At 42.1% G+C, this 21,491-nt stretch overlaps 1 protein-coding gene across 8 annotated transcripts in view; it reads right to left on the bottom strand.

Moving 5' to 3' along the window:
- UNC13B (unc-13 homolog B) overlaps positions 1-21,491 on the bottom strand; it is a 212,565-nt gene that overhangs the window by 19,631 nt on the left and 171,443 nt on the right. For 5 of the 8 annotated variants that reach the window (XM_057431171.1, XM_057431170.1, XM_057431174.1 and 2 more), the window contains 8 exons: positions 17,505-17,601; positions 16,559-16,702; positions 16,341-16,418; positions 15,326-15,403; positions 14,744-14,779; positions 8,248-8,336; positions 4,889-5,041; positions 2,805-2,928 (listed from right to left, as the gene is read on the bottom strand). In XM_057431171.1, the coding sequence (XP_057287154.1) occupies positions 2,805-2,928; positions 4,889-5,041; positions 8,248-8,336; positions 14,744-14,779; positions 15,326-15,403; positions 16,341-16,418; positions 16,559-16,702; positions 17,505-17,601 (799 nt within the window). The remainder of the gene's footprint in view (positions 1-2,804; positions 2,929-4,888; positions 5,042-8,247; positions 8,337-14,743; positions 14,780-15,325; positions 15,404-16,340; positions 16,419-16,558; positions 16,703-17,504; positions 17,602-21,491) is intronic. The other 3 variants (XM_057431178.1, XM_057431172.1, XM_057431175.1) reach the window with 1 other exon arrangement.

The raw sequence follows: 21,491 nt of genomic DNA, 5'->3' as shown, positions 1-21,491 counted from the left end.
CACGTGAATGGCTGCAGTGTACTATGTGAGATATATAAAGGAGAGGCTCCAGTGTAAATTTAGCAACCCTTTACTGACCAGACTAGTCACTGATGGCAAAACTATACTTTTGTCCGAAGCAGCAAAGGAGAAAGAAATGCATAACTAATCCAGAGTGTTAATTAGTTAATTAATATCCCAGAGTGTTGTGCACAGAACCCCAAAATAAAGATTCCCAGAGGGCTGTGTTTGCATATCCACTCACCCATGACAGAGACCTTGAATTAAATGTCGGTCTTTACTTAAAACTAGCTGTGAACTGTGAGTTACTGGAGATCATGTTGCTCCTAATCTCACAACCCACAGCAGTCAATGCTCAGAGAGGAGAAGCCTCATCTGAAAGTCATTAAGGGGACCTGCAGCTCAGGTAGTCAGGGTGGGAGGCTGTCAAATTGCCCCATCCCCATTGGGATTGGGCAGTACCTGACTGCTCTCCCACCCTACACAAAATCTTCCAGAAGCAGCAGAGAACAGAAGAGTGGAGCTCAGATTTTCTTCCCTGTGTGATACAGGGAGGAAAATTTAGTTGGAATAGATCGGTCTGGAGAGTAAAAGGAATTAAAGCATTGTGCAGTGACAGCAATGCAAGCAACAAGTGAGACACACTGCAGAGTGTCAGGAACCCTCTACCCAAGTATGCTTTCCACAACCACCATCAAAAATGCTTTTGCACCTCTATCAGTTCTACAGAAAGTAGAGCAAATATTCTATAAAAGGGAATGTCTCCTACTATGAATATCCCCCACTACTTAAGGCCTGCAGAGGAGTTTTAGGAGGAAAATTGCCATTCAGTGTCCTTCAAGCATGGAGAGGCAACACTAGGGTTTCTATTGCTGAGGGCTGAGGGTAAGTGAGTTAAAGTGCCTGGGGCTCTTTCCGAGTCTGATGTGCATTGTCTTGCCCTGACACTCTTCACTGCTAAGGATGATGAAAATCTGGAGGCGACAGGATAAATCACTACATCTCAGGGGACAGCAGAAGTAGCTCTCTGCTCTTGCAGCCCATCAAGCGCCTCGCCACAGGTAGCCTGCTCAAGGACTGCAGACAAGGCCAGTTTAATCATTGCGCTGCTCACAAACACCTTTCTGAAATAGCAACTCTTCTCCAGTCTGGACTTGTTCAACCTCCTCACTAAGATACAATTGATTAGACAGCTGAAAATCCAGCTATGAGTATTCTTCATTATTTCAGACAGCTGAGGATGCACTTCATTACACAAAAATTGCTTCTCATTTTGAAACTGAAGTGATGGGAACAAAGACACTTTGTTAAAGAAAAAAACCCATAAAAATCGAAGTGGCTTATAGCAACGTCCTGCAGATTGGGAGAATTGGCTGCTCACAGTTACTGCCTTCTTCATGATGCAAGCACTGAATCAATCTCCCACTCTGCCTTTAAAATTCAAAACTAGCATATATAAAGCTCAGGCAGCTCCTCCCTGGTTCACTCCAAGGCCCTTGATCTCAGTGCCTCAATTGTGAAGGCGACATGTTAATGCTGCTCTTACATGATGATTTTATCACCTGTCCTAAAAGACTCCATTTTGCAACAATTCAACTGAGAAAAAGAAATTTCATCCTCTTAAATTTAGATTTTTTTTTCTCCTTTATAAATCAAAAAGGCAAGCAGAAATGATTACTCCAAATCCGAGCTCAGAGCAAGCAGTCTTTAGCAAATTACACCTCATGCTAATTTTATGCCTAGCAGGTATGACAGCACACTGCATCTCAGCAGTTTTGTTTAAAGCTGTCAGCATCAAGGCCAGAGACAAAGGCTTTCCCTCTCAGAACAAGAAACACCTACTGCAAGATGCAGGTTTGCATCAATTCTCCAGACACTGCAACCCAAGAAGTCCACTCAAAATATACAGGCAACTATTGAACAGTGAAAACACTGATGTTCTAACCAGTCCTGGGGAAAAAAAAATACATCAGTATAAATAAGCCACAGACCAAAAGTTTACTCCAACACATTGACGAAGAGAAGTTCTGGATCACCTCCAAATAATGAGGCTATAACCCAGACTTCACACTGCCTCCAACTGTGTCATTCCGCAGAGCAGCTGGGCATGCATGAGTAACATTTAAACAGTTTCTATGGTTTCTCAAAACTGGGGAAGAGTTAATCTTCCATTGTTAAAAGCATCACTACATTCATAACACACATTCATTCAGCACATCCACACAGCTGAACAATTATATAAAAGACTGCTTTTGAAGGCCAGCTATCTGGACATGCTTCCAATTCCCCACCATAAGAGACACAGAAATCGTGCCAGCCCATACCGATGAGGAAGCCTTCTGGGGGGCAAAATGGGAGGTTGTGTTGTTAAAAAGCAAGCCTAAATCAACCACATCTTTCCAGAGAGACACTTGAACAGATGACATAATGAGGAAAAAGTTTACAGGTGCTGATCTAACGCCATGAGGACAACACTAACTGCCCAATAATCCCACATCCTCAGCTCTGTTTAAAGGACTGCAAATCCCTAATCAGTGTGGTTTGATATACTTGATGGCAACTCCTTTTGGATCATGGATTTTTAATTGTTGGGTTTTTTTTTTAGTATGCTCTGTATTTTGCAAGCCTACTATAAATAGAGCTGCTCTCTTCCTTCACCAGGTTACAGACATATTTTTCCATCCTTGAGTGGGCTACATGCAAGCAAATCTACCTGGACAGATGACTCATTAGGACAAGGAGATGAGTTACACAGGCAATGGCGACACTTTCTGCTATGAGTCAGGAAGGAGAAAATGCTTTACCGTATGATCTGTCAGAGGAGGCAGCACAATCAGCTTCTCCATGGTATTCATTACTACCCTCCAGAGCTCTTTCAGCACCCTCTTCAACACTGTCTTTTCACACACAGTTGCAAACAGTGTCAGGCTGCAGGGAGAGAGAAAGAACCGAGTAAGTTCAAGGAATGCAATTTACAGGGAACAGGAGATGTGTATAGGAGAATCAGTGTCCCATCCAAAGCAGTTCATCATAATGACTGCTTTAAGGGTAAAAATCTTCCCTTTTCATAAAGTGCAGCCTGTTTTCACCATTTGGGTTCTAACACTGAAGATGTCTGGCTAATAGGAATTAATGGCATTTATGATCTCAACCATTTCTATTTATTGGCCTGGGATTGCAGAAGGCATCACGAAGTTACGGTGGTTGGGAATATGCCACATGAGAGCACGTACCATTGAACTAGTTCCCTTTAACAAGATACTTGCTGATGTATTGGGTTTACAGCATATATAGGGAAAAATTACAAACAAATATAGCATAATAAGGTTTAAATTGAAGGGCTTATTAGGATTTTTGTTGAATACTTATTAGTTGTTAATAAGTATTTGTTGAATACTTAAATTAATATTTCCCAGACTGCTAAGACAAAGTTCTTGCACAGCTTCTGACAGCTGCTGAAATCTCTAAATCTCCCACATCTATAACCACCTTGAAGTATTTCTTGGACTTCTCTGTATTTTGTGCCAATTATATCCACCACCAATCGCCTGCCATATGTTTATCCATGCCTTTTTACATAAAGAAGTTCTGCTTTATCTCTTTAGTTATTCCTCCTTTGTTATTGTACAGACTATCAAAAAGGCCAAGAAATGCTAGAGTCTTCTTTGAAATTATTGTTAGATTTTGGCATTTACTGGGAATCACACTGGGAATGCTACGATATAGGAACTCTGCAGTCAGCAGCAGTGCACAGGCAATAGTAGACTCTTCTGCATTGTGTAACATCTTCTCCCAGGCTTCCCTTCTTCCCATATCTGGTTAGACAGCAAATTAACAAAGCTGAACAGAGACAAGACTGATGTGGGTAGGATGCAGAAAACATCTAAAAAGCCTCTCCTGCATAGGAGAAAAGAAAATAATCCAAGCTCAGATCATCATAATCAATATTACTTCCTCCACATCTGGATGAAAGGTCTGTAGCATATCGAGTTCCCAGTGATACAAAGGAAGGAGGTTTCTGAGGATTTGTGAAGGCATGCATGGAAAACACCCAAATGAAAAGCTCCTAGATGTAATGATTCCTGCAGACACTTACAATATAATGACCCAAAAGAAAGACAGGACAATCAATACAAAGAGCAATGAAAAAACCTTATTTTAAACTCATGAAGCTTCGCATCTATAGCACCATTTATTATGAAAATTGCTGGCCACCATTTTCAAAATAAAGAATTGCTGTGCATCAGCAAGAAGTTTAACTTCTACAGCGATTAAAAACTATTTTTCTTTGTAGTTCAAGGCTTAGCTGATGAGAATTATGTGCAGTTAGCCAAAAAAAGCCCCTGTACAGCTGAATCACACTGCGTGGTGCTAATAGCAACAGTTAATTAAAGCAATGGATCAAGCTTATATACATCACATAGTTCAGAAGCTCATTTTCTAGTCAGAATAGCATCAGGTATGACTAGAACAAACACACTTACATGACTGGGATACCGAGTAGTGTAACTATCTCATGTGTAAGTATGGTTTGCAATAAGTTTGCTAATAGGATACTGTGCAATTTGTATAGGAAAACAATATATAGCTAGTAAATTCAGAATTTCAGTCTTTCCCACTACCTGATCAGCCGTGTGTTTTGCTGATTGCTATAATTGCCAGAGGGAGAAAGGAGAACAGAGTGTGCTCTGACAATGAAGGCTGAAGAGGTAATACATGGCATAAAAGAGAGGCAGATATGGGAAGAAAAGTCATTAATTCTTACCGAAAATTTGGAGGCTGGACATCTCAAGAACAATTCAAGAATGTGAAACTATTTTTCCTTCCCCCCTTCCTGTTCCCAATCTGATGCACTGTATGTGTAACATGTATTTGAACACTCCCTTACTTTCCATCCAGGAAATCCATCAAGGGCCTCAGGACATTATCTGCATCTTGTGCAACTGTGTTTCTGGCATTAGCAGCAACATTTCCTGTCCCTTTCACTTGACAGAGGATATCAGACATTTGCTTGACACACTCATCAATACGAGTCTGAAAGCTGAATAGATAGGAGAGATGCAAAAACAAGATTATCAGTGGAACAGATCTCAGCTCTAGTACATAAGGTAAAATACTGCAAGTCCATAAACCACGCACTCATTTACACACTCTTCCTTCCTGAGATTTGCTGCTCATTTCCTTACTATATTTGTTACCAAGGGGCACGGTCTCCAGTTCCTATGCCCATCATCCACAAACAGCCTACCACCTCTAACATGAGACACACTCACATTTGAGAGGAGTTTATTCATTCACCTGCAAAAAGAAATGTTCCTTTCCTGTTTTCTAGAAACACTGCTTTTCTTTGCTCAAAGCACTGTGCTGTATCTTTGCTTTCTACATAGCTTGTTACCACAAAGACTGGGTTACCATATGGAACAAGGGCACAAGGCATGCACGACTCTGAGCACCCAGGAATCCATCGGCAGCGATCTGGTATGACCCATCGTAAGATAAGTCTTTAAAATAATAGAGACAGCCTGAAGACAGGCACCAACAGAAACCAGTCCACTGCCATACAATCTATGCTCTATCAAAGTGTCAAAATGGGATATGGAGCTCAGCTGTGCAATGAGCAGCGTCACTGTAATGAAGTGACATGCAAGGCATCAAAGCACAGTTATTTTCCTATCTTGTACTGCTAAAAGGATATTCAAAATGAAATAATATATGGTTAATAATGATGACTAGATCAGCACAGCTGTCAACATATCAGCTCAGTGAATAAAGGAAAATGCTTTGACATTTAGAAGAACAGTTACTAACAACAGGGATTGTAAGTGACATTTAGCTATCCACTAACAGCACAGGGGCTTGAAATCAGGAAAAGAAGTCAGTGTTAGCAGCTAGGGTAAAGATTTAAGGGCAGGTACACAGGTTTGGAAGTCAGCTTTAGACTGGAATAAGTGGCTGTGTGAGCCACCTTGGACATCCTTGGGCTGGGTACTAGCATAAACCCCTCTGTCCTGAAGCTCTCACCTCCCTTCTCCACTCAGTCAGTCACTTCTCTCCCCTCCTGTACTGCCACCTCCACCCTCATGGTCCCTCTTGCTCATTTCTAGACTGCCTTTCACAAGAGCAATTCCAGACAGCAATTCCAGAGTTGTCTCCACACACTGCTTCCACTTTCTGCACTTCTAGAGGAGAGTGGCTTGCAGCAGCCAGTTGTGGCTACAATGACAGCTTAACCAGAGGTGTAAGTCACATAAAATAAAACAGTACCAGATGCCAACAGTATTTCCTGTACTGCTGACAGTGCCTGTTCTGTTATAGGTTAATATCACCCCACAGTTCTCCCACATATTGCATTAGTTGTAGGGGCCTCCTTCAAGATGCTGTAAACCCCCAGTCAGGGGAAGGAAAGTAACAGAATTCCGTAAAAGATAAAAGTTAACATGAGGCAAAATAGTGAAAAATGCTAAACCCATTACTGTGGCGACAGGTTCACTTGAAAGTGAAACTCGTGCAGATGTAGAGTTCAACAGGAGCCCTTGGCAGCAGCAAGTTAAAAGACAACCTCACCTGTGCTGTCAAGACAGAGCCTTCTGCTGCCTGTTCCCACAGGAATTCCCTCCTTCCCTCCTACAGCCGCCAAGAACAAAACAGCAGCTACTGCATGTAGTATAAACCACCTTGAGGCTACTTTTCTCCATGATATTCTTCAAAGCAGGAAAAGCTCCTGTGTCCAGACATAACCCTCTCTCAGCACAAGGGTGGTGAGGCTCTGGAGATACATGCTGCTTTTCCAGCAGGTGCAATTATCTCACACAGATGAAGAAAAGTTAAGATCTGCAGCTTCAGGTGCACACAGTGTGGCAGAACAACTGCTTACAGACTCTGCACAGAATATTGTGGATATGTGTCTTACCTCCCCACATTTACATCCTTCAGAAGATCCCACTTATACAGTAAACCACAGCTCTGCTTTTCATTCCCTATTACTACAAAGGAATAAGCAAAGCATCTGAGCCGTCTGACTGGCTAAATCTCTTGCCAGCACATCTCTCTTAAACACTCGCTGGTATGTATGCTGATACTGAATAATCTCTTTAAATCATATTTGCAAATGTCAAGATTGTACCCTAATTGTCTTTTAACAGTGCACCATGGAGACAGGTTTCAGATAACAAAAACCACCCCTTAATTACGATTTCTCTCTCGTCCTCCATCTAATTATGAACCTTATCAATTCAATTCAGCTACAGTTTGAATCTCTCAATTTCTTGCTATAGCATCCATGGTAATGGGAACTTCTCTCTTATCTCCCTACTTAGCCCTGTGTGCTAAAATACAAATAGTCGCTGACAAATCCCACAGTGCGGTTTTTGGTCATAAGTACTGCAAATCTGTAGGCTGCAGGAGGCCAAGTTGGTACAATTTGCTTTATTCCTCTTGCCCACATTTCAGCTACACTACGGTTCATGCCTGCATTAATCTCGTTATAAACCACCACTTGAAATGAATGGGGTTTATCTTGAAAAGTGGTTGCCTTTGAAGATCATTTGGGAGTCCTGTATTACTAGATCTTGCTTAATTGATGTCTTTCATGGTTCACTACAAAATTATTATGAAGTCAAGTATATTTTTATCCCCAGGTAAACAGTAACATGATTTGCAATAAAACTTAATTGCCATTAATTACTCTAGCAATACTTTAAAAAGCTCCTCCCTTTGAAACATCACAAAACACCATTCACACAGAACAGGTCAATTTCAAATTCTAAACCTGTTTCATTTCTATTCCAATATTCATTTAACAATCATAGAATCATAGAACAGTTAGGGTTGGAAAGGACCTCAGAAATCAGTCAACTGTTTCATACACTTAGAGCACAACGTTTAAACAGGAATGTTGCTCCATAAATGCTGAGCTGGAAACTGCTTTCTGAGCAATAAAGAAGCAGGCACTTCTGTTACTGACAAGCACTACTTACAGAAAAAAATCCACTCTATGTAATTCAAATACATTTCACAGTTGAGAGATCTCCATGTCACATTTCTGGGGAAAGCACTACAGAAAGGAGAGACTCTATAAAACATTTCTCACTTCTTTAGATGGTCTTAGTATTTGAAAGACCATGAATTTATGACAAAAAGAAAAATATAATGCAGTTGACAGGAGTGTCTTTTCTCTTCTTAATCAGACTGAATGAGATTAGGCAAAAGAAAGGAATGCTTCAAGGACAGGGACCTCATTATACTCACCTGTTACCAAACACAGCACTCAGCTCATCCAAAACATTGTTCAGCTTCACCTGGAGCTCTTTGAGATGGTCACTTGCTTCTGCATCCAACTGTGGATAAAGAGGAGAACTTAGATTGAACTCAGAGGACAGTCTGCTGCCCTTCACAGTGCTCTTCACTGTGCAGGGCACTTCAATATGCAGGTGAACTACCACCACTGGACTCTGCTAGCTAGGATGCTCTCCTCCACTGCCTGCTGCTGTTACAGAAGCTATGAAATCAGCAACAGCCAGTCTCCAATACCCTTTGATACCTTTACTGGTATTTGTAAAGTTGAGAAAGAAAGTGAACATGAACAGAGAAAGCAGGCTGAGGAACTAAGCACTGTGCATTATCTTGGGCTCATGGGTCACTTCACTCCTGTAAGTATAGGAGAGAGGGATTTTCAGACTGTTATGTTATTTACTTGTGCATTTGTCCATTCACAGCCTTGAAAGGCGCTATTTCACCTTCCACCCTCCTGTCAAGTGTTCAAACTGAAGACTGACCCAGCCACTGCTCTCAGAAGACTGGAGCCCAGCTATTTTGAAAACGTGGCCACAGCATAACAGCAGGAATTGTGCACTGATCACTTTTGGAAAGCATAATCTCAGCCATGGGTATTGAGCACAAGCAGCTCTACTCTCACATGGAGCAAGGCAGCTTTTTGTATGCAGTTGTTCAGGGGAGACTTCACAAAAGAAACAAAAAAGAGTGCCCAAGTACTACATGGGTGCTGCTGACACCTTGGCACATTGTGTAAGAATGTGCTTGCCCAAAGCCACCTGCTTTTACATCCAGCGGTGCCCTGTATTCCAGCTGTACTGATTCCTCCAGCCTCGGAAGAGCCACTTTTGGGTAACTTACCTGTATGTTTACATAAACTACATATTTAATGCTTTAGGAACATTTGCTCTGGAAAAGTAACTTGTAAAACAGATTTGCCTTTGTATGCAAGCAGGCAAGCTGCTTGTAAAACAAAGACCTTCCAGAAATGTTTGCATTTGGCATTCAGAGCTTCAGCCCTTACCTCTAAGGCAGAGCATCTATTTACAAACGTAATGAGCCAGATGCCAGTACAGTGGTTAAAAATCAGTTTAGATTTTTATGGTATATCCACATATACAGGATGTGAACATGACAGGAGTTCCCAATTCTATATTCAGTATTCTATATTCAGTATATTCAGAAGCCCTCTTCGTATTCGTCAGCATCTGTCAGAGAAAGCCAACCCTTAAGGGATTTGGAATCTGATCTGTTCATTTTCCTGTTGTAAGCTGGCATGGAAAACTGACTCCATTAGGCATTTGAACCTGTGCTAATGAAATTCCTGGACCAGAATTTTAAAAATAATTAAAAAAATCTCCAAGCAAATGATTTATTTCAGCCTCATAACTTTCGGCATTGCTAGCTCTGATTATTTTTGCTTTATTAAAGTGAATCTGCATTCCTGTTACTTTTCTAACTCCCTTGCTGTAAGAAGGCAGAAGGAGGCTAAACGTGCCAATCACCAGTCATTCTAGCCAAGCTTTTAGGTAACAAAACAAAAACACCATCTGTTGGTGGTGGCTTGTCTTGCCCCTACATTAATCCTTCCCTTCTACTGTGTAAAGGGAGAACGAGTCACAAGCTGTCTGGTTTGCTATCTAAAATTAATGGCACTGAACAGTCCTCTGATTTTGGCCCTTTTTGGGTGATTTGAGGCAGCACCAGCTCATGATTCATCAAAATGTTTTGAGTAACTTCTTTTCCAGCTGGGGAAAAAAAAAAAGCCAGGAGAATTTGGCGTATGACACCTAATCCTCACTATTTACTTCTACATCTTTATAAGCTATCAGATGCATGGTCTAGAGGATATTTAAGGTCAGGATCAACAACTTGCCATTGCTCGTGAACCATGCAATTAATGACTAGCTTTACTCTGAGGCGACATGGAGAGCTCACCAACTACCTCTAAGCTTCTCCTTCCTATTGTACTTGTTGACTGCAAACTGCCTAGGGAGCAAAACGAGGGCTTATTTATAGCCCTCATTTACGAAGAAACTGGAGCAATGCTTTGCTAAGGGGATGAGCTCCGTTATCTGTGGGGTGAGGAACCCTCTGCTCCAGAACACTTACTTACAGCTCTCTGGGTGCAAGTGGCAAGACTGGCAACCCAGATTTAACTTTGAGGTGCCCAGCCTCACCCTCAGGAAGCCAAACCCTGGTGGCAGGAATTCTGATTAAGTATCCACCAAATCATCTGTCATCCTAGAAAGGCTGTTGTCTTCTGAGCAACTGCTACAATGAAAGGAGGAGTCCACATAATACATTACTGATCATTAAAGCTTTGGCATTAGCAAAGTAAATTTCAGGGAATTACCTGAGTGTGATTTAAGTCCATTAGGAAGGTGCTGGTAAGTGTGTACTACTGTTTCACATATATCAATTACATGCCAGTTACAGAGTTCCCTGCAGCATGTGATGTAACTGCAAACAATTTTTTGCCAATACAGTGAAGCACTGATAACACTGCTCAAATGACACAGCGTATGTTTTGCTGTTGCTGCTCAGCCAATGGATTCTATGCATATCAGCTACTGCTGATAGCAGAACATGCTACTTGGAATGCACAATGAATCTGGTTGGTAAAGCAGGAAGCAGTGTTAGGCAATTGGGTCACTGCCATATGTCATGTCCAAACCATTTCTATCAGAAGCTGGAGCTCAAGCAGGCTTATGATCTCCATTTTGTGGGTGTATCAGAGATGATTCAGAGGAAGAAAGCTAATGAAAAGTTCTCTGTGCAAAACATGGGACAGTACCCACAGCAAGGTGGCTTTTGATCTCTGAGCAAGTGCTTAAATTCCAGGGGAAACAATGGCTGGTGCAGCTGCAGCTCTGTGGTTGAGACTAACTGTGTGATACAGAAAATGGAGGTGCAGGTAAAGAGGGAAGAGGTAACCCTGTATTTACATCTCAGGAAAGAAAGCAAGGCCCTCTTAATTTTCTGAAAAGAGCTGGGACTTGGCACTGCAGAGAATCTGAACCTTCAAGTCTCATATAAGCACATTCAGGGCTGGAACCTCAAGCTCCTTGCTAATCTGATGGTGCACAGCACTATGAACTTCAATTTAGGTTGATCTTCCACTACAGTCATGGATGAAATGGAACCCATGAGTCTTAGAATTTGCTGTGATGGGCTTCCAAGCTTCCCAAGAGATGTCATTAGTTCTTTGGTTTCTACATACACTGGTGTGTAACCAGAACTGGAATGCTCATCTGTAGCTGTAGAAACAGCTTTTGCCTTCTAGAAGGTTGAAGATGTTAATCTTAAAGCCAGAGAACCCGTGAAATCATCAGGTCTGATGTGACACATCAGCAGTTAGAGAATTTTGCCCTGCTCTCCTATTTTAGCTTTATGCAAGTTACAGAGTTCATGTGCCTCAGGCCTGAAGTTGCTGATTCTTGTCCTGCCCCCTTCCACTAGCCCCTGGGAGCTCCTCTCTGCAACTGTGAGGCAGGACTTCAACTGATCCAGTCTCCCTTTAGGGACTCACTTGCACTGAATTTTCATCCCCACTTTCCTATAGGATTCAAGAGTAATATGAAATACTGAATCCAAACAACAGCTGACAGCTTCTCAAATACTATGGTGGCCTTAGCCATGGTATGCGGGATGCTAAAGAGGAGTCATCAAATAGATACAGCAAATCCTTTGAGAACATTCCTGTCAAGTCTTGGCAGTTCCTAAGCAGTCCTGAAATTTGTTATTCAGGTGGCTAACTTAGGATTTAGAACATGGGCTAACCCGGCTGAGCATTAAGAGGACAGTCTCCTGAAGCATTAATTGTACAGATTAGCTTGAAACCAAAGGCATGAAAATTGTATGATGACAATCTGCTGCTAATTCCTTGGGTTCCTTAGGCAGTGCTTGTCTCTGATACTCACCTCTCATGCTTTGGGAAAAAAAAGGAAGTGCAGAAATGTATTAAACTAGGCTCCCGTAACACATTCAAACTCCAGCAGTGGGCAATGCAGTACAGCACCTTTTAACTTCAGTGTCATGAGTTCATCATTTAGGAAAAGCAAAACAAAATAATGGATTGCAGAAAGCCATTTCTCTCAAGCAAAATGAGAAAATGCTTATGCTGGTGTCAGGGACAGTGTGCAAAGCACAGTGAAGTCTGCAGGAGAACTGCAGAGGTAGGTAGAAAATGCAGGTCACATTAGGTTTTATTAGATAATGTATGAATAATTAAATAAATGGGGCCAAGTTCAGGCAAACACTAGCAATGAAATCTACATAGCCCCCATCAGCACAGAGCTAAATTACAGTCTCCATTCTGTGGGTGCATTGGAGATTATTCAGAAGAAGAAAAGATTTCAAAAGGTATCAAGGACTCATACTGCAATTCCACTGCTCATTATGCTTTTAACGCTACCTGCCACTTCATAACCACTGGCTTTTCAAAACATGTTTCAGGAATGTCTGAGAATGCTACTGAAGTACAGTAAAGCTGTTTTGATCCCGTGAGATCAACACAGCTCAGAAGGGAAACAAGTATAAATCTTAAAAATCATTTAAGATACCTCTTTCTGTGCGTGCACGTGCGATATATATATACGCCTTGAGATCTCAAGCACAGACCCAAGAGAATCCCACCAGAGAGCTCTCTAAAGCTCTGCTGCTGTCATTTCTGACTAGTAATGTTCACAGGCATATGATGTCAACACATTAAACACAGACGTGCTGGGTAATTTTTGCACTGTCTGTGCCTTCTAAGTACTACAGTTGGGAAACTCAGTGAGGGCAAAGGTACCATTCCTCACCTGGGGAGGAAGGAAAAAGTAAAGGAAGGCACTATACCCAGGAGCCCAATCTCGAGAAACAGTACTTGTCAAGCACTTCTGTTCCACGTTATGCTATTACACTGCAGGATGACTATGGGTAAGCCCTGTCTTTTCATTTTCCTTGATGCAAAAGGGAATAAGTGATAATGGATTTCTGTAGGAGTGTGTTTTGGACCCACTGTCCAAGAGCACTAGGTAGCAGAAGTGTTTCAAAGCTTTCCAGAGCTGTGCAGTGCTATAGCTACAGCTTTAGATGGAGATGGATCTGTGAATCAGAAGCAGATGAAGCCACAAACACACATTAACTCAAACCAATCCCCAAGGTCTGGCTTCACACATGGTACATCTAACGTTCTGCCACAGGAACAACGGAATATTTGGTATCTAGTTCTCAACAACATCTTTGGGAACACAAAAAGGTGAACAGCTCAAGACAAGCAGGACATACCACTGTGCTATTTTCTTACTTCCCCAAGGAAGCAGTTCCTTTTTGAGCAGAGCAGTCAGGATATCGCTTGTGCAAGGTACCGTGTGGTAAAACCCACAGATATATTTCCAGCAGCATGTTTGCCTACATGTTCTATTTTCAAAGTCGTTTCACCAATTGTTACTCAGTTTCAATCTGCATCAGAAAAAGGGCTACTCAAACTAGGACAAGACCTCATTTACTCTAGCAAAACACAGAACCTGGCAGGTTTCAAGTCAAGAAGCAAAGTACTACATAGTCACTGAGAGGGAAACCCCTGGGGATAGCAAATAACATAGGTGCCTAACACAGCACAATTTATTTCTAGTGATCAGCGGCAGCCTAATGAAGTAGACAATCAGCATTTGGAAAGAAAAGAAGAAAAATCACTTCCAAAACCCAGCTTCCTAGCATGTTTGCCAGATTTGTTTCTGTGGGTTTTACTATTTGCAGCCTGGGTTTCTCTCCCCCTTTTCTTTTGATTCCACAGTACAGGAGAAATACTGGACTCATTACATCTGCTCTACCTTACTTACACCTCTTGAAAAAGGTTTTGAAGGGCAGAATGCAGACAAGAGGTCTAGGCTAGGAAAAGCAGTCATCAGCCTTGATAAATGCTTTTTTTCTTATCCTACATAACACTGTACCAGGTGGTATTTTCAATTTAAAATACAGGAAAACCCTACTTAATGGCCACCAGTAGGGAAAATAGTAGCAAATTGATTCCTCAGGGGAAATCAAGTGTATATGGATTATAACTTTATAAACCACTTCAAAGACCATTTCATCACAAGCTTATTTTTCCCTGAGAAAAAATGAGCATTTAGCTACCTCTGCTATTACAGCTGGGTGCCTATAATGCTAGTTCTTGATGCAGGGCTCTGAAATTGGGATTGTTGAGAAATTAGGAAGCAATTTCACTCAGAAAATGAATCACATGTGAAAGAATGACAGCGGTTTTTCTTTGCCTCACAGGGTAAATCTATTTGTTGAGATTTTCGCCACCTCATAGAATTCTGCCACTGAGCACAAGAATGATGCAAAACAGCAATACAGGCAAAAACTGTGCTGCCCATCAGCAAAGCTGACTTTTCTCTTGGCATACAGGTCATAGCACAGGCTCTACCACAAGACAAATAAAGGAAATGCACTTAGGCTTTGAAAATTATTTTTTCCTAACATCAGCATCAGCAGCTTTTTCTTCATCTTCCTGAATCTTGAAAAGCAAAGAAAAAAGAAGAGAGAAAATAAATAAATAAATAAATGAATACGCACTGATTATATCAGAAACAGTGACCTGGGGGAAAAAACCCATATTTCTGTAAAAATGGCCATCTCAGGATAAATAGATACATGAGTACAGAATTATTATTTGCATGTCTGCAATATACTAGATATTGGACATTTAGTGCCAAAGGTTCCATATTTATATGCCATGTAAAATGATTCCATGTCAACAGTTCTCTGACCTGTCTGTAGAATCTTGTGAAACCACCATGCCCACATCCAGTTCATGTAATCACAGTATGTAGCCTTCTCTTTCCTACTCCCTGCTGTTCTGTGCTTCAAAACATTTGCTCCTCCATCTTATGACAAATTTAGTTGAAAAGTGTTCAGGCATGGCTGTCCCCTCACATTTATTATAGTGCCAGATGTGACAGGGCCCTCCTTATGAGTACAGTCTTCAAAAACCAGTATGATGCAAGTAACCTAGTAACAGCGCATTGGGAATGAGTAATTCTCAGCCTCTTAGCGCTCTTACCTCTTTACCACCCATGGCTTCAAACATCTTCTCTAGCTGCACCCTCAGTTGTTGGACGTTATTCATCAGGATGCAGGGCTGAAGGGACAAAAGCAAGTGCCTGTTACTGCCTAGGATGCTGACATATTTTCACCAGTGGTACAGTCTGTGCCTCACCACCCTTCCCCAAGTACCACCAGATCTGAGAGTCAAAAAGCAGGTAGGGTATGCACAGATTTCAGCACAAGTCATTTTTTAATCCAGCTTGAAATGGGACAGCCAGTTCCAGAAACCCCAGATGAGGAAATCTCTGCTGTTGCTTCTTCATCCTCAGCTTTATAAAAGGGTGTCAGGATGAAGTTTTAGTCTCTGCAGCTCCTGCCATGCTTTGCCAGAGTCCAAGCTGTGTCACATTCAGCCTCTTAATTCTGCCATACGCTATCGTGAGTGGTTTACACCCAGTATCAGAAGGGGAGCTGCCAGCCAAAGCTGCTTCAGAGACACATATGGGTCCTCCCAGGCCAAGCCTGAGAGCCATAGTCAAGAGCAGCCTAAGCAATAGACTTCCCTCTGCAGCTACATCCCCAGTACAGGTGTGGGAGACAGCAAAACCAGCACAGGACAAACCCAAGGTTCAAAAATGTAAGGCTCTGTTTTATTTAATACACTGAATTTTACTGAATTCAGGACTAAAGAGCAATTAGATGGAGACAACAGTAAACCAAGGGTGCTGCTGACTACCAGATCAACAGAGCCTTTTTTTTTCAATCATCTTTCTGTCACACAACCCAGACAGGCATAGTGGAAGCTGATTTCCAGGGGACCTGACAACTTCCAAGCCCTGCAGATCATCTTCAAGACCTAGTATTATTTTATGGCCAAGACACAATTCAATCTGCAAAGTACATGAATGATGATAAAAACAGTATGAAAATATTCACACCATCAACATGGTCAGATGCAATGTGAGAAACTTGGTTTCATCAGGATAATTATGTGATTCCTCAGGGCAGAAAAGAAGTTCAGCACAACTCACCAGTTTCTCCTTGGAACAGTAGGACTGGAAGGTCTTGGAGAGAATGTCAGCATACTGCATCAGCACTTTCCCAATAGTCTGTGAAGATAAGGTGTGATCACTGTTACTTGTTCTCTATCACTGCAGGAGAACTCCAGAAAATAAAATGAAAAAAAAACCATCATACTGTTTTGCATCCCACTAAGGGAAAATAAACAGATGGATATTGAAGGTATTACCTTAGCAAACCTCCTATTATAATGAGCAACAATGACAGGGTCTGGGCACTCCAGCTTCTTAATGATCTCAAAGCTCTGATTGAGCTGGGTGAAGACATCCACCACTGAGCAGGAGAACAGAGCATGCTCGGATGTTTGCTGGAACTAAAACAGAAGTACAAGGAGTCATTCTCAAAAGGAAAGATCTGAAATACACCCATTTCATGGATGTCTCCATTATCTGCTGTGTTGGAGGCAGGACAACTTTACCAAACCCTACATTTTCCTCAGATTTAGTCAAAAACTCTCAAAAAGGCCCAGAGGAGCTAAACAGCCAATTCTATCTGATTACAAGTTCACTGTCCTTCACTAACTATGACATGACAAGTACCAAGGAAATGCAGCATGATGCTGAGACCTTTAATGTGCACAGCTTGCCTGTCAGTTGATGACGAAAGATGGACAGAGTGAAGAGCTTTTTTTAGATCTTCTTAAAATTTAGAGTGAATGCCTACATTAGCTTCACAGGCTACAGCACCAACAGTCACTGAGCACATGGGAAAGCTCTTGCTCTCCACTGGGAATACTCAGCTAATTAAGAGTAAGATCAGTCTGTCAGTGGATTAAGGTCACTTTCTCACTGCATGACTAAGTATGTGCAAAGTGCCTTATATTTCAATTACCTCTCATAAACAGAGGAGAGATGAGAGAACACCTCCCTGTTAATCTGCTTGACAGATTAACAGCAGTAGAACAGAACAGACATAAAGGAATTATATTCACCTTGCCATTAAACAGCTCTTTTTGACCTGCACAGAAAAGTCCTAAAAGAAATGAGTTTCCCAGTTGTTAAGTAAGCAGAAAGAGCTGCACCCTCCATTTGCATGACAGCTGAATTTACAGTGCTGGTGTTTGGTTCTGGGCACTGAAAGATGTCAGTGTCCTCCACTCAGAGTGACTTACGTACCCCATCTTTTTTATCTCTCTCCAGAGCACCATGCAGGAATTCTAAGGAAACATCTTCATTTTCATCCAGCCACTGCATCACAAACTGCTCAAACCACCTGCAGGAGGGACAGGAAAGACACCACATTACAGCAAGTAACAGGCAATCCAACCACACTCAGACAGAGTTGCTGTTTCAGCCAGACTTGTGAAAGCTTGCCACTGTTAGAAGTGATCTGAATGCTGTGATCTGTGTGTACAGCCAAAGTTCCTGAAAATACTCCTACTCATATACAAGCTACCGATGAGCAGGGCCTATACCATCACTGGGCTGGACCAGCAGAACACAGCCTAGCCCAGCTTCTGCAGACTGTTGGTCCTGAGCTGGTTTTGTCCTTTTGTCCAGACAGGACAAGGGAGACTTCCAAACCCACTCTTTGCATGCCAAGAGAGATAGCTGTCCTGATGCCCATTTGGTGTACTACCTTTCATGTGAGAGTTGCAAATGAGCATAAAGGGAGGAAAAGCACTGCCTGTTTTCGAGGGCCCTTCAGCTACTTTATCTGCAGATACAGACATATTTCTGGAGTGCCAGGGGGAAGAATCAAGGCTAGAAGATTTCTCCACTTTAATCCTGCTCTTCTTTTCCCCAAGCTTTCTATAGAACATCCTCTCATCTCCATGGGCTGCTAGTTCTGACTGAGGCGATGCTTGATTAAGATTGTCTTGGGGTCACAGCACAGCACATCTGCTGGGGCTTCCAGGAAGATGGCCAGTCCTGTAAGCATCTCTTCATTGTTTTCTCTTGAAGGAGCACAAAGTTAGTTCATATTAAGTGATGAACCAACAGCCTGGAAGCACAGTCAAGTCCCAAGAACAGGCAGGTCCTACAAGCAGGACAGCAAAGAATGTCTCTATTCCTCCTCCTCACTTAGGAGGATAACCTAAATTGTAGAGCAGAATCCAAGAAACTGCTGAAACAGCCACTGCTATAACTCAGGAAGATGCCTTACATGAAGCGGTGTTTGAAGCTACCTCCTACACTGAACAAAAGGCATCTATGCAACACCACTTTGGCCAAACAGGCAAGGTGAAAAGGGGCTTCAGCGATCTCCAGGGGTCTTACAGCCAATCATCCCCCTTTGGGATATATTCCCATAGGACAAAAGAAGGGAGGAGTTGTCTGTGTTTAACCAACAACATAGCACCTACAGCTATATTTAAATGTCTTGTTTGGCATTTGTTGTACACAAGTTCCAACATAACCACAGCTGAAACAAAGCTTAATTTCAAATGTTACTAAACACCATTCAGAAATAAGGGGGAGGTGTGCCCATGTGTAATTTCAGTCCATACAAAAGATTATAACATGAGATTCAGAGTACAGCCCCCTCTAAACAGGCAGCTGTGTTCATATAAAGATTGTGCTAATTATGGGCTGAGTTTGCAAAGAACATGAAAGCCAGACATGAGAGAAGATCAAGAGCAAGTTCACAGAGAATACTAGGTAGCCTTAAATACTCTCTACACTTCGAAACATAAAGAACATCAATGCTAATAATGGAAATTGTAACTGACACAGTGTTAAATGCCAACAGCAACCTATCTATGCAACCCTATTTAATACAGACAGCAACAGTGGAATATTGTCACACATGGACTTCCTGTATTATGGAAAAATTTCTTTGAATGGCACTTCAGGCTCCTAAAAGTCAGCATATTTTGAACTCTGCTACAAGCTTCTTGAGCTTACAGCATTTTGCTTTGAACTACAATAGCATATTTTAAAACAACAGCTCAATCCTGAGAGAACTCAAGCAGTTTACAAGGAAGTAGCTACACATTATCCAGCTGTTTCATAATTCCCTGGCTGGAAGTTGCTGACTGCTTCAGTGTCATAGGTCCATGCACAGAAGGGTTTACTTGTTTGTGCCAGAAGGCCCAGTTTTCATTCTGAGAAGCAGAGAAACTTCCTGATTATCATTCATAAGAAAGGGCCATTCACTGCTGAGAACAGCCACTGCCCATTTTTATGGCTACCGTATGTACACAAAATCGAATACGTAGGTATTTTACTGTCTCATCAAATTGCCTAAACAAAGGTGACAAGGAAAAAGGCACTGCTGAGTGGCTGTTGGTGGTGGTGTGTTTGCTCTCCTTCCTATTAAAAAAGCATTACCTGCGGAAAGACGTTTAATATGAATGTTTAAGTGCAAAGTGAATAGCTTATGTCAGGTCAGGAAATTCTGTATCTGCATTTGCAACAACAGCCTCAACTTTGTCCATTTTTGGCTGGCAGGAAAACAGAAGAGATAGGTAGAAATAATGTATAAATATTTCTATCCCTGGGCACATTCAAGACCAAAATGTGTTTGAAGCTGTAACACAAGCTAGAGTTATCTTTAGCCAAATACTCCCTGCAGTGTTTTACTATCAGGTCTCAGGCTGCGGAGCAAATGAGGGGGCTCTCTGAGGACTGTGAAGGTAACAAATCCAAAATTATATTAAAAATTATCTAGCACTGAAACTAATAAAACCAATCTGATTTCATGCAGAAATAGCTTCAAAATGTTGTTATATAGCAAGTATCTTCTTCCTAATCTGCTTCAATTATTGATCTAGAAGCACAAACTATAATGACTCATGCACCAGCACACAAAGCAGAGGCTTACGGTGCTGCTTCAGAGACACTGTGTGCTTGCAGGGGTCAGTACTGCCAACCTCTCCAAACGAGGTTTGCACGGAATATGCCTCAGTCCTGCCTGCCAGGAAAGGGAGCGGTGCTTTGCGACTAAATGGAAGTTTACCTCTCTTGGCTGCACAACAGTAATGTAATATAAACAGCTTCAACCTCATCTTGGCCACCACCCTGGCTCCTGCGGCGTCAGTCTACAGGTGAATTAATCTTGTTCATCTGCAGTGTGGATGCATGTGGGTACCCAATGAACATCCTGTGGGCCTTGGTAAATGCAGAAGCAAGAAGGCCAGCAGGGGTTCAAAGAGTAAAAGAATAAAACCTGGTTTTGATGAAGTGAGCCAGAAGAAGAAGACAGGATTTCAAAGGAGGGGATGCCTTCCCCCATCAGAGAGGAGGTAGTCTCCAGTACAGCAACAACACCAGCTGCATGCTAACATCAGTATTAAAACAAAACACAAAACATTTACTTACGCATCTAAAAAGCTACAGTATTTTGGAAACTCATACTTCTCAGCTTTTAACTGGCAGCTAAAAGTGAAGAGACGAAGTTTTTAAGAGCCACTCCCAGCTTTGCTGCTACTTCAGTTTCACAAACTGCTGCTGGATTTCACAAAATAAGGGGAGTACAAAGCTTTCAACTTCAACACTTTGGAGCCTTCACTTTACTCAACCATATCTCAAAGCTATCAGAAACATGGGTTCTCAAAGTTTCAACACAAAAAGCACGTTTGTGGATAGCCTCTTGTCTGTGGAGCTGACAGACACCTCAGTTTTTCTCTGCACAGCAACAGTTTAGTTTCATCTAAAGAGTTTACTGATGTGCATCAAAAGGAGTGGGACCAGCAGGTCGAAGGAGGTGATCCTGCCCCTCTACTCTGCTCTCGTGAGACCTCACCTGGAGTATTGTGTGCAGTTCTGGTGTCCTCAACATAAAAAGGACATGGAACTGTTGGAAAAAGTCCAGAGGAGGCCACGAGGATGATCAGGGGACTGGAGCACCTCCCGTATGAAGATAGGCTGAGGGAGTTGGGGCTGTTCAGCCTGGAGAAGAGAAGGCTGCATGGAGACCTCATAGCAGCCTTCCAGTATCTGAAGGGGGCCTATAAGGATGCTGGGGAAGGACACTTCATTAGTGACTGTAGTGACAGGACAAGGGGTAATGGGTTAAAACTTAAACAGGGGAAGTTTAGATTGGATATAAGGAGGAAATTATTTCCTGTTAGGATGGTAAGGCACTGGAATGGGTTGCCCAGGGAGGTTGTGAATGCTCCATCCTTGGCAGTGTTCAAAGCCAGGTTGGACAAAGCCTTG

This window comes from Pezoporus wallicus, unplaced genomic scaffold, assembly GCF_028554395.1.
Source record: "Pezoporus wallicus isolate ANWC-B61680 ecotype Strahan unplaced genomic scaffold, APGP_CSIRO_Pwel_v1 contig_12129, whole genome shotgun sequence".
In the NCBI taxonomy this organism is placed as follows: Eukaryota; Metazoa; Chordata; class Aves; order Psittaciformes; family Psittacidae; genus Pezoporus; species Pezoporus wallicus.
The sequence above is the reverse complement of the archived record's forward strand: the minus strand, read 5'-3'. Positions and strand labels throughout refer to the sequence as shown.